At 38.6% G+C, this 13,594-nt stretch overlaps 2 protein-coding genes across 9 annotated transcripts in view; both read right to left on the bottom strand.

Moving 5' to 3' along the window:
- The window catches only part of LOC109311924 (transmembrane protein FLJ37396), a 141,498-nt gene extending 138,276 nt beyond the window's left edge, over positions 1-3,222 (bottom strand). For 2 of the 4 annotated variants that reach the window (XM_019537878.1, XM_019537882.1), the window contains exon 1: positions 2,742-3,210. The gene's annotated coding sequence lies outside the window, so the exon portion shown is untranslated. Of the gene's footprint in view, positions 1-2,741 lie in introns of all 4 variants that reach the window. The other 2 variants (XM_019537880.1, XM_019537879.1) reach the window with 2 other exon arrangements.
- Positions 3,223-4,911: 1,689 nt separating this feature from the next.
- CEP57L1 (centrosomal protein 57 like 1) overlaps positions 4,912-13,594 on the bottom strand; it is a 28,400-nt gene continuing 19,717 nt past the window's right edge. For 2 of the 5 annotated variants that reach the window (XM_019537872.1, XM_019537873.1), the window contains exons 6-11: positions 13,266-13,343; positions 11,105-11,200; positions 10,048-10,125; positions 9,701-9,930; positions 7,560-7,704; positions 4,912-5,946 (exon numbers count right to left, since the gene is read on the bottom strand). In XM_019537872.1, the coding sequence (XP_019393417.1) occupies positions 5,722-5,946; positions 7,560-7,704; positions 9,701-9,930; positions 10,048-10,125; positions 11,105-11,200; positions 13,266-13,343 (852 nt within the window). In that variant the 3' untranslated portion in view covers positions 4,912-5,721. Of the gene's footprint in view, positions 5,947-7,316; positions 7,705-9,700; positions 9,931-10,047; positions 10,126-11,104; positions 11,201-13,265; positions 13,344-13,594 lie in introns of those variants that run through there. The other 3 variants (XM_019537874.1, XM_019537876.1, XM_019537877.1) reach the window with 2 other exon arrangements.

Genomic DNA, 13,594 nt, shown 5'->3' with positions numbered 1-13,594 from the left:
CCCAGCTTCTGTAATCTGCATGAGAAAGGCTAGGGAGAAGCTGGGGTAGAGTCTGCGATTTAGTATAAGAAAAGCTGTGGCAAGGCTGGGCAAGGAAAAAAGTCCTTGGCAGTGTTTCTTTCTTATCAAGTTGCTAACAGAGGTTTCTTCTAAACCTATAGTCCCAGCTCAAAAAAGAGCTTAATCTAAGGCTGCGCTCCTATAAACTTTTAATCATCTGAAATTAAACTATTCATCTGAGAAACATTAAGCCTATACTTAAGTGTTTTCAACAATGAGGCCCACGTTTAAGGCAACAAAAAACACCATGATGTGACAAACACACGGGATGCATACAGGAATGAAAGAGACAGTTTGCTGCTTGTAGTGCATTAAGTGGTGGTCACAGCCCATCAACCGCTAAAACTCTACTGGACACATAGTTTGCATTATGGCTTAGGTTAGTTTTAAGGGGACTGGTCCAAAGCCCATTAAAGCCAGTGGAAAGATACCAACTGACTTAGTGGCCTCTGAATCAGGCCCTACCAGAGTACAACATAGTTTTGCAGCCTTGCAGATTCCAAAGAAACAGGCAAACAGAGAAAAACAAAACTTTTCATTAGAAATTAGAACATACACTCCCTTATCCTTAGTTTCTTGTTTTTCTGCTGTAAAATTATCATAGGCCTGTGTGGCACTCTTATTCTGGGAAGCTAAAGTCTTTCAATAAATCTTTCAGTGCACACAAACATCTGTAGCTAGTTATATTAGTCAGGATCCAAGTCCCAATGAGATCCTGCCCTAATATTTTTCTAAGCATGTTTTTGCCAAATCCTACTCCCAGAACACACAGGATTTATGAATATGTCTAAACCCTAGCTTTGCTTGGTAGAAAAACTGTAATGTATATGTTTTCAAACTCAACTCCTTTTGTACTGGGGCAAAGTGTTTCCAAAAGACTTAAGTAACAAATCATTAATGTTTAATTTGCACTAGCATGTTTTGGTAACAGCAGGAATGTGAACAGTTATTGGATAAAATTTGCTCTTTTATGTTTCTAATTACATTTTTTGGCTTGTGGCCTTTGTCCTATTTCCCTTATGTCTAACCACAAAATGGAATCCCAGATTAGAGCAGTAATCAGTCCTGTTGTCAGTGGTTAGCCTGTGCAAGGCAAATGGGTTTTATTATTTTTGTGCATGTGTCTTGTTGGCTGCCTATTCCAATGACATTCAAAATGCAAACACAAATAAAAAGTCAAGAGAGAGGTCAACTCTGGCAGAAGTAGAAGAACCAAAATTATCACACATAAAAATAAGAAACTGTAAGATTCCAAACTAAGGACTCATTATGCCTAACTTAATTCCTTTAGTTAAAAAAAAAACCCCAAACTGCTTGACAACTCCTCTGCCCACTCAGAAAATTCAAGGTTGGGATTCTCAAAACATCTAGGGAGATGGGTTCTCAACTGCTGCTGAAATTTCAGTGCAAACTGAATGCCCAAATCTCACAGACCCTGGGTCTTAGAAACTAATCCAGTTACCTTGACTGCTGCAGATTTCAGAAGAACTATTTGTTCCAATAGGCATATATACATGTACAATAAGGGTGCTCTGACACGCAGTAATTACAGCAGACTTGATTAATTGAGTCCACTGGAGCATGGTAATTACCAGTTGCATATATCAGCTCCAGTCACATGCATCAGTGTCCCTGCACTGAAAAATGGCAGGGCACTTTAAGTAAAGTGCCCACAGCATCACCAGTATTCAGCGTCCCACACTTCAAAATGCCACAGGACAAGCTTTAGTTAAAGCGCCCCTACTCCTATTTTGAAATGTGTGGACGCTGAATACATGACACATAAGCTGCTGGAGCATGCTTATTAGCACACTTCAGCAGATTCAATTAATTGCTAATTAGCACATGCTGGAGTAGAGGTCTGTCACATGTATAGGTGCCCCTCCCCACTCCCAGAGCACATCTTTAAATGTCCCATTCAAGACCCTGGTTTCCTTTGAAGATGCCATATGAAGTGAATGGCCTCAAACTGTAAATCTGCTAATAAATGACCGGGTCTAAGGTAAAGAGGAGATACAAATTGAAAAACAAATATATATGTGTGTGTGTGTATTTATGCTACTTTAAAAAGCATTCTTGATTTCTATTTTTTTCCTAGCAGAAGCTGTAAGACCTACCCTTAATTATCCGGGGAAGTCAAAGGCAATCTCAGATTTGTTTTTTTCTTTTAACATGTGGTACAGTATATGTGCATTCTGTTTCTCTAATGACAAACAACACACACATTGAAATGATTCAAACAGTTCCAGAAAACAAGCAGGAGTAAAATTTTAGGATTAAAAATTACGTTAACTTGTTAAAAGATGGAGTCCTAGTCTATGATGACTTAAAAACTTCTACATTATCAACTCATATTTTTTCCTTATCTTATCAAGCCCCCTCATCTAGGAATGCTTTTTACATGCGATTTGTGGGGGGGAAGAAAGAGTTGAAAGCAAGGCTGACAAACTATTTATATGTAGTTTCTTCCTTTTTCTCTCCCTGCCCTATGCAGACAGGCAAGCTGAGGCCAGCTTCATTTCAACTGAAGGTTGGCCTGAGTACCAGCTTGGAAATGCATGTGAATATTTGACACAGCTCGCTCCAGCTCTGCCTACAGAAGTGCTGTCCCCCTCCTTACAGCCTGTAAACAGAACCACATCACCAAAGCCCCCACAAAGAGTTTCTGAGCTATACACTACCTGTCTAACTGGATCGAGGTCAGCTCGTTAACGCACGGCACTTGCAGCAAGGGAAAAGGTCGCACTTCACTGCTGGACGTTCCCACCGGTTTCCATAGTCAACTAAATCAAATCAACATAGGGAAGCAGCTGATGCGTTGCTACTTCCTAGTGTGCGGACAGCCCTGGCTGTAACCATGGTGACCCCAGTACACTGAACATACTAAAGGGTGGAGTGCAATGGCCTTTGATTGGATCCAGCATAAGTGCTACAGAGAACGTCAACGCTGTCCCTCACAACTGGGGTTGCAACTATGCTCACCTTGGAAGCACTGCTCAGGGCAGAATCCTGTCCATCTCTACACCCAGGTTTCCCTGCTGTAAAGATATGCACCTACTTCCACCATGTCTGGTGGAAGACTAAGCCATTTTTATCAACACTGCAGTCACAAAATGTAGGTGTTCCTTCTGTGCAAAATAGTGATAGAAAAATTGTGCCTCTGCATCTCCAGCAATGCTAAAAGATAGCTTTCTTTTTGCAAAAGTCCTGTCTCTACTAAGAAATATAAAGCTCCTTTTAGAACACTCTCTTTGACAGGATTTGCTATTTCCAAATAAAAAAAGCTGGCTGCTCATGAATGCAAGGGTACCCTGGAATAGGAACAGGCCCTGATTAGTTAACAAGTTTTAAAAAAATGCATCTACACTTGCATTTAAAGTTGCTGCAGTGAACGTATTTTAAACACACAACCCATTGTTCTAGTCCAGGCATGTGGAATGGGAGAGAAAGGTAAAAACTTCCAGACCTAAGGCCTGGCACAAACTGGAATGAACTGAACTAAAATAAGTTTTATTTAAACATTCTGGCTACCTACTCTACTGGGAAAAGTATTTAATACATCTTCAAATTTGCAACAGCAAAAATCAGTCACCATCCACTAAAGCAGTTTACTTTGTTTGCAAGACTCCTGCTTACACAGCATTTTAAATTTAAATATTACTCCAGTGCAGCTTATACAGAAGGAATCACGTGCTGCATTCTTCTTCCTTCACAGGTGAAGAATGACTCATTCGTCCAAAAGACCCTGAAGTGCTTTGTCAACTTGTCTGCTACAACAATGCAGTGCTATCATCATCTGATTAACGATTCACTTCTGTCAGCAACTACTGGAAAAAAGTCTTTGGAAGCAGAATTAGCTCTTCTCTTTGCAAGATCTTATGTGCAAAAACATTTGAAGGAACCACCCACATCTCTTCACAAAGATGAGGAGTACTGCCTCACTGAACTGACACAACAGATCACTACATTTTCCTTCTGGTAAATGCAAGCTCTCAGAAATACCTTTAACACAACTGCAGTAACTCACTCTTAAATTAGTGGGACTAGCCCTCTTCGTCTCCCTCCTCCCCCTCCACCACCACACACAAACACACATTCTGGTTAGCACTGATGTGTATGGGTTGCAGGTTCAGTACAGAATTTCACTCCCAGGAAAACAAATGCTGGGCCCTCTCCCAATATATAGGCAGAGAAAAAAGTTCTCCTTCAACCAGTTTCTGCTCCTTTCCGAGTATCAAGTAGAAGTTTCCAACACGTGGCTTATGTGCACCTTTGTGATTTGGAAAAACCATTGTTGCTCAGGGTGCTCTTTTCTTGTTTATCCTTAAACACATGGCTAAGTATGTTACTACTGTATTGAGAATGAAGTCCAAGTCCTTCCTTCTCCACCTAGCTTCATAAATCTGACTGAAGGTTCTTAGGATTGTAGAAGCAGCAGTATTTGTGAAGGAGGAGACTGGTCCAGTACTAAGCCAGAAATTCACTTCTACATGGTGACAAACAGCAAGTCTACTACATTTATGCAAGGAGTGAAAGCATAGCGCACTAGTAACAAATGACAAACAGCTGTAAATTTGAAAACATCCCAGCTGTAGTAGATTGGGTGATTTGTTCCTAAATTGAGCCAAAAATGCAGTTCTAGGCCTAGTCTACATCAAGGGCTCCAGATCTGCTTACATCATGATTTGGACCGGCTCAGTCGACAGAGTTGTAGATTAGCTACTAACCTAGGTTTTAGGTATTTGTCCTTTCCAAATGTTTAGTCAAAAACTTTGAGAAGCCATATTAAAAAAGAGATAGTATATGAGTGACAGATGGTGCCAAAGTAGCATTAACTGTAATTAAACAGGATTAAATGTATACATATGTCTTTATTTTCTTCAAAGAACCCATAGCATATTTTTAAGGTGTTGATAGGACATATAAAACAAAAGATACCTTAAAAAAACACAGAAGAAGAATTCTCTCAGCTTTTACCCCACTTTCACAACTATTTTCCACATCATTTAATGAATACATGAATTAATATACATATATCACAAGAGACAAACGATTATAGTAATTTGTTTGACTTGGCTGTAAAGGTCTGAATCTTCAAAACTTTACAAAAGGAACTCTTCTATTGATTTTAATTGGAATTTTGGCCCTTTAAGACTAAGGAAGCAGGATTAATACAGTATGTCCTTCTGCACTGAGTCATGAGTTTTGGCCCCACTTTGGACTCTCCTTCCTCTTCAAAACAAGTAATATCAGTTTGAGGAAAGAGAATAAAATACTGTATGCTATAAACATTATACGCAACATGAGAAGTTTTGAGTTTTATTTTTGACAAGTTAAAAAAGCAAACAAAAACAATGAAAAGAAACATACAAAAGCCATTAGTAGATACATCATGAAACAAACAATTAAAAATGGCTTTATTTAAAATATCTGCATAGCTACAGGGTGGTTGGTTTCTTCAATCTAAATCTCTTAATTTACAGAACTGAAATTGACTATTGACTATTACATTAACATATACTTTAGACATTGCACAACACATTTCATAGATTTGCCATGAACATTGAATTAATTCTAGTATTTGTTAAAACTAAAGCCTATGAACTTTCATACAATTTTTGAAGATGCCAGCAAAAGGCACTGCGAATAAAAAATTTAAAACTATTGTTCCCACATAATATCATCTTTCTTGAGTGTAGACTGAAGTTTCTGCATATTTTTCAACAGCTGAAGAGAGCGTTTGCTTTTTTGTCCTGGACAAGATATAGAACCATTTTCCTTTGGAGTAACTGGAATCTCTTTTATTCCTTCCATATCATCAGATTTGAGTTTGACATGAGCTGCCTCTCTCTTCAATTTCTGAGCCTTTTCTCTTAATTTCTGAACCTAAAGGGAAAGATTGTGTGTGCGGTTTTATGTTCACAACAGACATTGGACAGAGATCCTCACAAGACATTAGACATATTTTCAAACACCAAACAACATTAAAGGTTACCCTATGAAAAGATATACTAGATTCATTTCTCTAGGAACAGCAAGCATTAGAAATATACTTTTGAAATGTAAAGTTAGGTTTCTTGCTGCAATATTTAAGATGTAAATGTTTGCATGAGAGAAGAACTCTGTCTCATCCAACTGCCTAGCCCTGACAGCCTCTTCTGCTTTAGATTCTGTTGTTTATCACACACTTATACCTTCTTTCTAGATAGTGTGGAATACATTCCAAACTATATTTAGCTATTGCTTCTAGATTTTAGCCATAAAGCCTCAGCATTTCTCTTGGCTCATTATAAGAACATATATCAAAAGGTTGATATTGCTATAAAATGTCTGACATTCAGAAGTGACTGGCATGTATCTCGATTTGTGTATATACCATGAAATCTTCATGAAAGGTCACTCCAGCAGACAAAGTTAAGATGCTATCAGAGACAAGGAGAATACAGGTTGCATTTTTAAAGTGGTCAACATGCAGATTCAGATATTAAATCCTTTAGTAAGGATAAAGAATTCTGCCATGCATCCTAGTGAACATCACTGCTTACGAAATAGAAGTACAGCTTACTGTTTGAATTATGACAAGTTCATATGTGACCCTACAATATGTTGGCATCAAAGAGGGACAAGGAAGGAAAAAGTTGGAAAAATACAGCTTTTCCTGGTTCTTTTCATATTAATGAGAGGGAGAGAGAGGTGGGGCCCTATCATTTTGCACACTGTAAACTTAAAAATATTTGAGATGTTGTAAATCGGGGTGGACAAAATGGTGGATCTGGCCAGCATCTGAACTCCATTTCCCAGCAGCCCCTGCCTGCATCACTGTAGCCAGTTTCCATGGAGACCCTTGCAGCAGGGGGCCATGACAAAGGGACCAGGGTTTCCATGGAGACCAGCCCCAGCAGCACTGGCAAGGCACACAGCTGGGTGGGGAGTTGCTCTAATGTGCAAGCAGCAGATTTCAATTCTGCCCCAGCTCTGGACCATGTTGTCCCTGCATCAAGGTCCCAGCCCCAGAGCAGATCCCCACCCAACCCATTTCAAAGGGGAAATGTTAGCTTATTTGGGAATTAGAACTAGCATTTTCAAATATGTGCGCCTAAAACATGTATAATGCACACACAAACACGTGTGTGTGTGTGTGTGTGTAGCCACATATATATGTATATGTGTGCATTATTTAGGCATCCATATATGAAAATACTTGTTCTAATTCCCAAATGTGTATGTGTATGTGTATATATATATATATAGTGTGCGCGCGCATGCATTGTTTAGGCACCCATATATGAAAATATATACAAGTGAACTTTCAGATTTCAGAGATAGGAATTGCAGGCAAATAGACACTGAATTATTTGCAAAATTTTAGGCATTCATATTTGAATATACTGGCCTGTAGGTATCAACAAGATTTTAAATACAGGCAATAGATGAAAAATAACTCCATTGCAGTATTTCCTCACCCCCTTAATTAAATTATTTAAGATTCACTTCCTTACACTGGCTTGGTGTTTTTTCAACTTGGATATTTGATCGCCTTTAATCTCCATTCGCTTTACCAGACAATCCAATTCACGTTCAAGATCTTCGCGAACTTTACAGTTCTCAGTTTCCTGTATCTGCTTCAATAGTTCTTGATGTTCACTGATTAGAAGCAAAAATATTATACATGTAGTGTTTGTGGGATATTTCCATAACATTCTTCTCTTACACGTTTAATCTACTGAATGAGTTTAAATTCTAAGTTTCTCTGTGAGATAAAATATCAGTCATGATTTCTTCACACAGAGGTAGTCTGAACATCCTAGGCAAGTACTACTACAGTGATAAAAAGTCCCATTTTTCCATAAGTCTGTAATCAATGAATGTGCTTTTTTTGTATATGTATTGCAAGCCATTTCCAGAGTAACAAATAATAACCATAACTGTTTGAGAGCATGGCAGCATCATACACAGTGGGAAGTTGGAATGCAAGAAATTAAAAATTCTGTTCAAATAACGAGCCAGTACAAACCCAAAGCACTGGTCCCAACGCCCACCCAAATTATCTCAGAGTCAGAGTTTAGTTTAATCCACAAGACTTCATTTTAGGATCCCTAATGGAAGCCACAGTTTTTTTCCAACAAATTAGTTAAATTAAGGCTTTTACTCAACAGGAACAGCACTAACAAGGCTTGTTACTGCTGGCAAGCAGTGTGGTAAAATACAGGTGCCAATTATTTCATTCTACCAGCAAGACAAAGAATGGGCTAGAGCTAGCTGCCTAACAGACAGAGTAAAACTGTGCACCAGTTATAAACAATAACATGCTTTCTGATTATTCATTATTATGGCTTGGACCATGACTTCTTTTATGTCATTTTATTCTTCTTGTAAAATGCTTAGTACATTGCAAGTGCTATTGAAAATGGGTAACAATTGTTTTCTCCAGCCCAGTTGCTCCTATAAAGTAGTTTTTCATCCAAATAGCACAAATACAAAAACAATTCTTTGCATAGTTATGGCTATGAAGCAGTAAGCAGTTTAGATTAAACCAATGCTTCCTCCCTTAAAAGGAGGACCCACAATTCTAATTTCAGTATTATTTATAACCCAGGTCTTCTGAACCTCCACATGCATTTCAAAATTCATTTATTAAGTATGTGTGGGTGGCTCCAAGCATCAAGGACTTGACAGATTTGACAAGAAACCAAGGGTTTCAAACTAGAAAAGGAGTCTTTTTTTGGGCTAACAACCTGCTTCTATTCCAGACCACAGCTCCTTGTTAGTTAGTCCAAGTGGGTGCATCTACAATGTAGTTTTAACCAATATTTCTACACAGTGTTGCCAACCTCCTCAGCCCCAGGACACAAAACCCTCAAGTACATTCTTAGTTGTACTTTGAATCCATGCTTGCTTTTCTATCTAGAGATATTAATTAAAACCCAAGCTGTGTTTTAGCTCAGACCAGAACAGTTAGACCACAAGATCATTCAAAACCTGATCATTTCTCAATACAATTCTGCACCTCCTTTAAAAGACCAGCAAATTTTGCTGCAATTAACAGGGAAAGAATAGAAGAAAAGAAGAACACAGAGAACCATGGGATATACCTTCAGATACACAGGCAAGTGCAGAAACAATGAGAATACAGTATGCAAGCAGCACTTTGCAGGGTGATGCTTCTACTCAGTCTAGGGGCTGATCTGCACCCTGACCCAGGTACCAATCACTTGGACTAACTGTGAAGTACATACCTTTCTAATAAGGGCAAAGTGAACAGCATCCTTACTTTTCAGGGGAAATAGTCCTCAACTAAGAGATTTTCTATTGTGCATTACAGGGCTAAGGAGGAGGAGATCCTTCAGTCTGAATTTTAAGTTTGCTGCAGCTGTTAACTTCTGCTTGGAAGGGACTAGGTTAAAAAAGGTAACAAAACTTCTTCTGCCCATGATCCCAAAACAAAAACCTCCCCAAAGAAACAAATCTTTACTTGCCAGGTACCCTTCAAACCCCATCCAGAAGTATTTTTATACTGTTAAAAGCTAGATCTAGTATAACATCTCAGCAACTCCCGTAGGGCTGTAGCTGGAAGTCATGTGTGCTCACAGTACCAAGCTGCTTTTGTCCTCTGGAAAATAGTTCTTGGATTCATACTTACAAGCTCATTTGACCCAGCTCATCCTGTATTGCCAACAAAAGGTCAGAAAGATTTTCAGTGACAGAAGAAGATGTGGAACAGGATGACACCGATTTGGAAGCAATAGTTCTTCTGGAAACTCTGCGTTCAGCCTTTTCTGGATGCTGTGATGAGACGCATGGACTGCGATGTTTCATCATATGCAAGACACTTTGTACATTAGCACTAACAGAATGGCTGGAGCTGGCAGACTTAAGAAAGAGGAGTAAGCTTTTGTAAGCCGCTATAATGAATGCAATGAATGAATAGTGTTCATTGTAAAGAAGATGACATGTGTTTAGTGAAAGTATGTTGTCACTCAGACTCACCTTCCCAGCCACAAATGGCAGCACTCCAGTCTTAACATAAAATTGTGGTGGAGTCACTTTCTTGAGACTAGGGTTTTTCTAACAGACAGGCGACAGGAACAGGGAAGAAACAGAGTTTACTGAACCAAGCAATCTTAAATTTACTCTAACAAATAAGACTGGAAGCATTTTGGAGCACAGATCAACCTATTTTTGGTGACTACATAGTATCTAGCACAAAAGAGCCTCAGCCATGGAGCAATCCATTTAGGGAGCTGTCATAATACAAATAAAAATATCAGTAGGTTTTTACTTCTCAGTGAGAACAAGGACAAACTGCATTTCAGCAGCAAGGCATTGTATACAAAACTTGCATGTGAATAGCCACTGAAATATAGCTTTTCAATCTGTCGCTTTAATGGGCATTACATCTTTGCCTGCTTTTCCCCAGTATAGGAAAAATTCTCAACATTAAGACAGGGAATAGTAAAGGCTACCCACAGATTCATGTAACTGGTAACTGGACAAGTCACCAGTAGACTGAGTTAAAAGTAAATAAATCCAGTATTAATTCTGAATTAGAGTGGTTTTTTTTCCCATCTCTTTCTTTTTTTTTTTTTAAACAGAGCTGCAGCATTGGTAGCTGCAGTGAGTGATTTTTACTGGACTTCAGTAAAACACTTGCTACCTTGTCTTAAAAAATTTTAAATCAAGTTGGTTTGAATACCAGTCAGTCAAGGCCAAAGATCCATATTAGTCACAGGGCTCACGTGGTTAAGGTGTATATCAGTTTTTATACCCAGAAGTACACAAGGGAGCAACGTGGATAGCATCCTCCTTTTATTACCAGCCCAAATGACCAGGTGCGTAAATTTCTCTGGCAATACCATGTCTTATGTACCTGGGTTTAGTTTAAACACTTTAGTTCTCTATAAAGAAAGCTATGCAGCTGGTTATATCTCAGAAGTCAGCAACAGAATACAGAGAATGGATAGAACAATTCTCTCCACATCTTCTCCAGTGAGATCATGTGGATCAAAGTCTACTCCAGCAAGACCCTCAGCACCTGTCACATTACCTTTACTGTTTTCTTCTTCCTGTTTTTCCTTTTTGGTTCATTTTGAGATGAAACTGAAGACATCAGAATTCTATTGATCTCAAGTCCTGTTTGAAGCTATAAGTAAAAAAAAAAGAAAAGAAAAAGTAACATGCTAGAAAAAGTAACATGCTAAAATAGCCCAGTTCAACTGGGTCTTCATCCACATGAGGGAAGGAAGGAATTATGGGAATTACTATGCTTCTTACAGACATGACCTTTGCAAGGAGGAAGCATGGGGATTCAACAGTGTGAGATGTGATAAAGAGTGGAGGTCTTCCAGTATGGTTTCAGAAGTCCCCATTTCCAAATCTAGCTGCAGCAGGTGCATTTTTCAACTATCACCACTTGGTTGTTAAGATACTTTAATTTTGTAGTGGAAAAGAGACTTTGTGGAACTATGATCCCTTTTAATCTCTGTGACTCAGAACAGCAGAAGAGTGGAGATCCTAGACCATGTGTGCATCATTTAGCATCACTTCCATTGGTCAAGAGAACGTTTTTCTAGATATTGCTCTACAGTTAATACTGTAGATACAGAGCCAGCATCTGATAAAGTTGCTACCATTTTGGCTTTGAAAGAAAAGGGCCTCATATCTGAATATACAAGACCTGGCTAAATGATAAGATGCTCAGACTACAGCTAGGTGCTTCAATCAGCATGAAGAAAGAGAAGGTTGAGGAGGTCATATGCCAAGTGACAAATAAAGGAAGATGTTTCCCATCCCACAGCCATATCTTAACAAAGCTGGAGTAGAGTAAGAGAACTCCAGTATCAGCAGACAACTCAGCCTACTGCACAAAAGCAGTTTCTTGAGCTCAAGGAGTCTATCTGGCAAAGTTCTGATACAGACACTTGCCAACAGTAATTAGTTCACCATTTTCTGACAATCAGACATTCTTCCTGGGCTTTCTGCTCATGTGGCAGTAAAACCTGTTCTAAGAGAAACACAGTAGTTTGTGTATTTTTTGGACTGTGGTATTCAGTGAAGTTCTAGTGGGAAGACATATGGGTTGCAATCTGTGGGCTTATTCTGTCTTCTGACAGATGGAAGTCAGTGAAGTTGCATCATAACTGCTACAGGAGGTGACAGCACTGGTGAAAGATGCTAAAAATGCCAGCTTCACTTATTTTTAGGTTCTTTCAGTACTTCTTCAACTCCTGTACTCTTGTTACAAAGCATCCCACAAAGTATTACCCTCTACAAAACATTTGTTACCTTTTATTAGTCTTGGAGAGAGAGGCTGAGAGGGCATAACAAAGATGAACTTGTAAAATGGCTGCTGTTGCTTATTTGTTCCTGATGAGTAAATGGCACACCATGCAACAAAACTGAATACTCCATCTACCCCACCCTCCCACTCACAGCACAGGAAGTTCTTTATGCAGTTCTCTATAGGAAACACATTTTTTTTTTCAGATTCTGCTAAAGAAACCGTCACTGACTAATAGTGACAATCATGACTATGAAGTCTTCAAGCAGTCAAATGTGCAGGTACTCCTCACTTAATTTCGTGCTGGTTAACATTGTTTTGTTATTACATCGCTAATCTATTAGAGAACATACTCATTTAAAGTCGTGCAATTTTTGGCTATAACGTTGTTTGGCCACCACCTGCTAGTAAGTAACTACTGTGATGTAATTGGATTCACTTAACATCATTTCATTTAAAGTCCCATTTTTCAAAAACATAATTATGATATTAAGCAAGGAGTTGCTGTATTAGTTTTCAATATGTATGAACTACATGTGAAGTTGGAAGGGACTCTCATTCCATTAAGATAACTCGAGACACTCCTCTCCCCTCTAAGACACCTGATTTTGGATGCCATATTTCTTAAAATCTGTCTGCTCATTAATTAGAGTTAAAATTACCTGATGTACTTACAAGTTATCAGGAAGTTCATTCCTGACTCTCAGACATTTGAGGTGAATGAGTTGTATTCTTTGTGCATGACACAAAGCACATCCTCATCTACAGAAACTGTGTAAATACTTTTTCACTAGGTCAAACCAAAGTTTGTCGTTTTGTATAATTCATGCTAAATAATTCACCTTAACTAAATAAGTAAGAAAAAAAAAGAAGCGCCTTGAATAAAAGCAATGGACTTCTTCCGCAATAGTCAAATGGGCTATCTTACCTGAGCAGCCTTGTCTTGTATTAACTTACGTTGATGCTCTTCTTCACAAAGCTTTTCCTCCAACTGTTTGATCTTGACCTCAAATGAAGATACAAGACTGTTCAACTAAAATGTACTAAATTGTAAACTATTTCAAATTTTGAACAAACCAAACTGAAAGAATTTTGTAGGACAGAACTAAAAGACCTGTAGGAAATAAGGCTAATACAGGAAGAGCCAGGAAAAACAAATGTTGTGATCCGAGCTCCACTGAAGGAGTACAGGCATCACAGATACTCTCTGAAACTTAGTGCAACTGGTAAACTTTGCAAAAAGTCTTCTGAAGTGAA

Source organism: Crocodylus porosus, unplaced genomic scaffold (genome assembly GCF_001723895.1).
Source record: "Crocodylus porosus isolate Cpor-Errol unplaced genomic scaffold, CroPor_comp1, whole genome shotgun sequence".
In the NCBI taxonomy this organism is placed as follows: Eukaryota; Metazoa; Chordata; order Crocodylia; family Crocodylidae; genus Crocodylus; species Crocodylus porosus.
The sequence above is the reverse complement of the archived record's forward strand: the minus strand, read 5'-3'. Positions and strand labels throughout refer to the sequence as shown.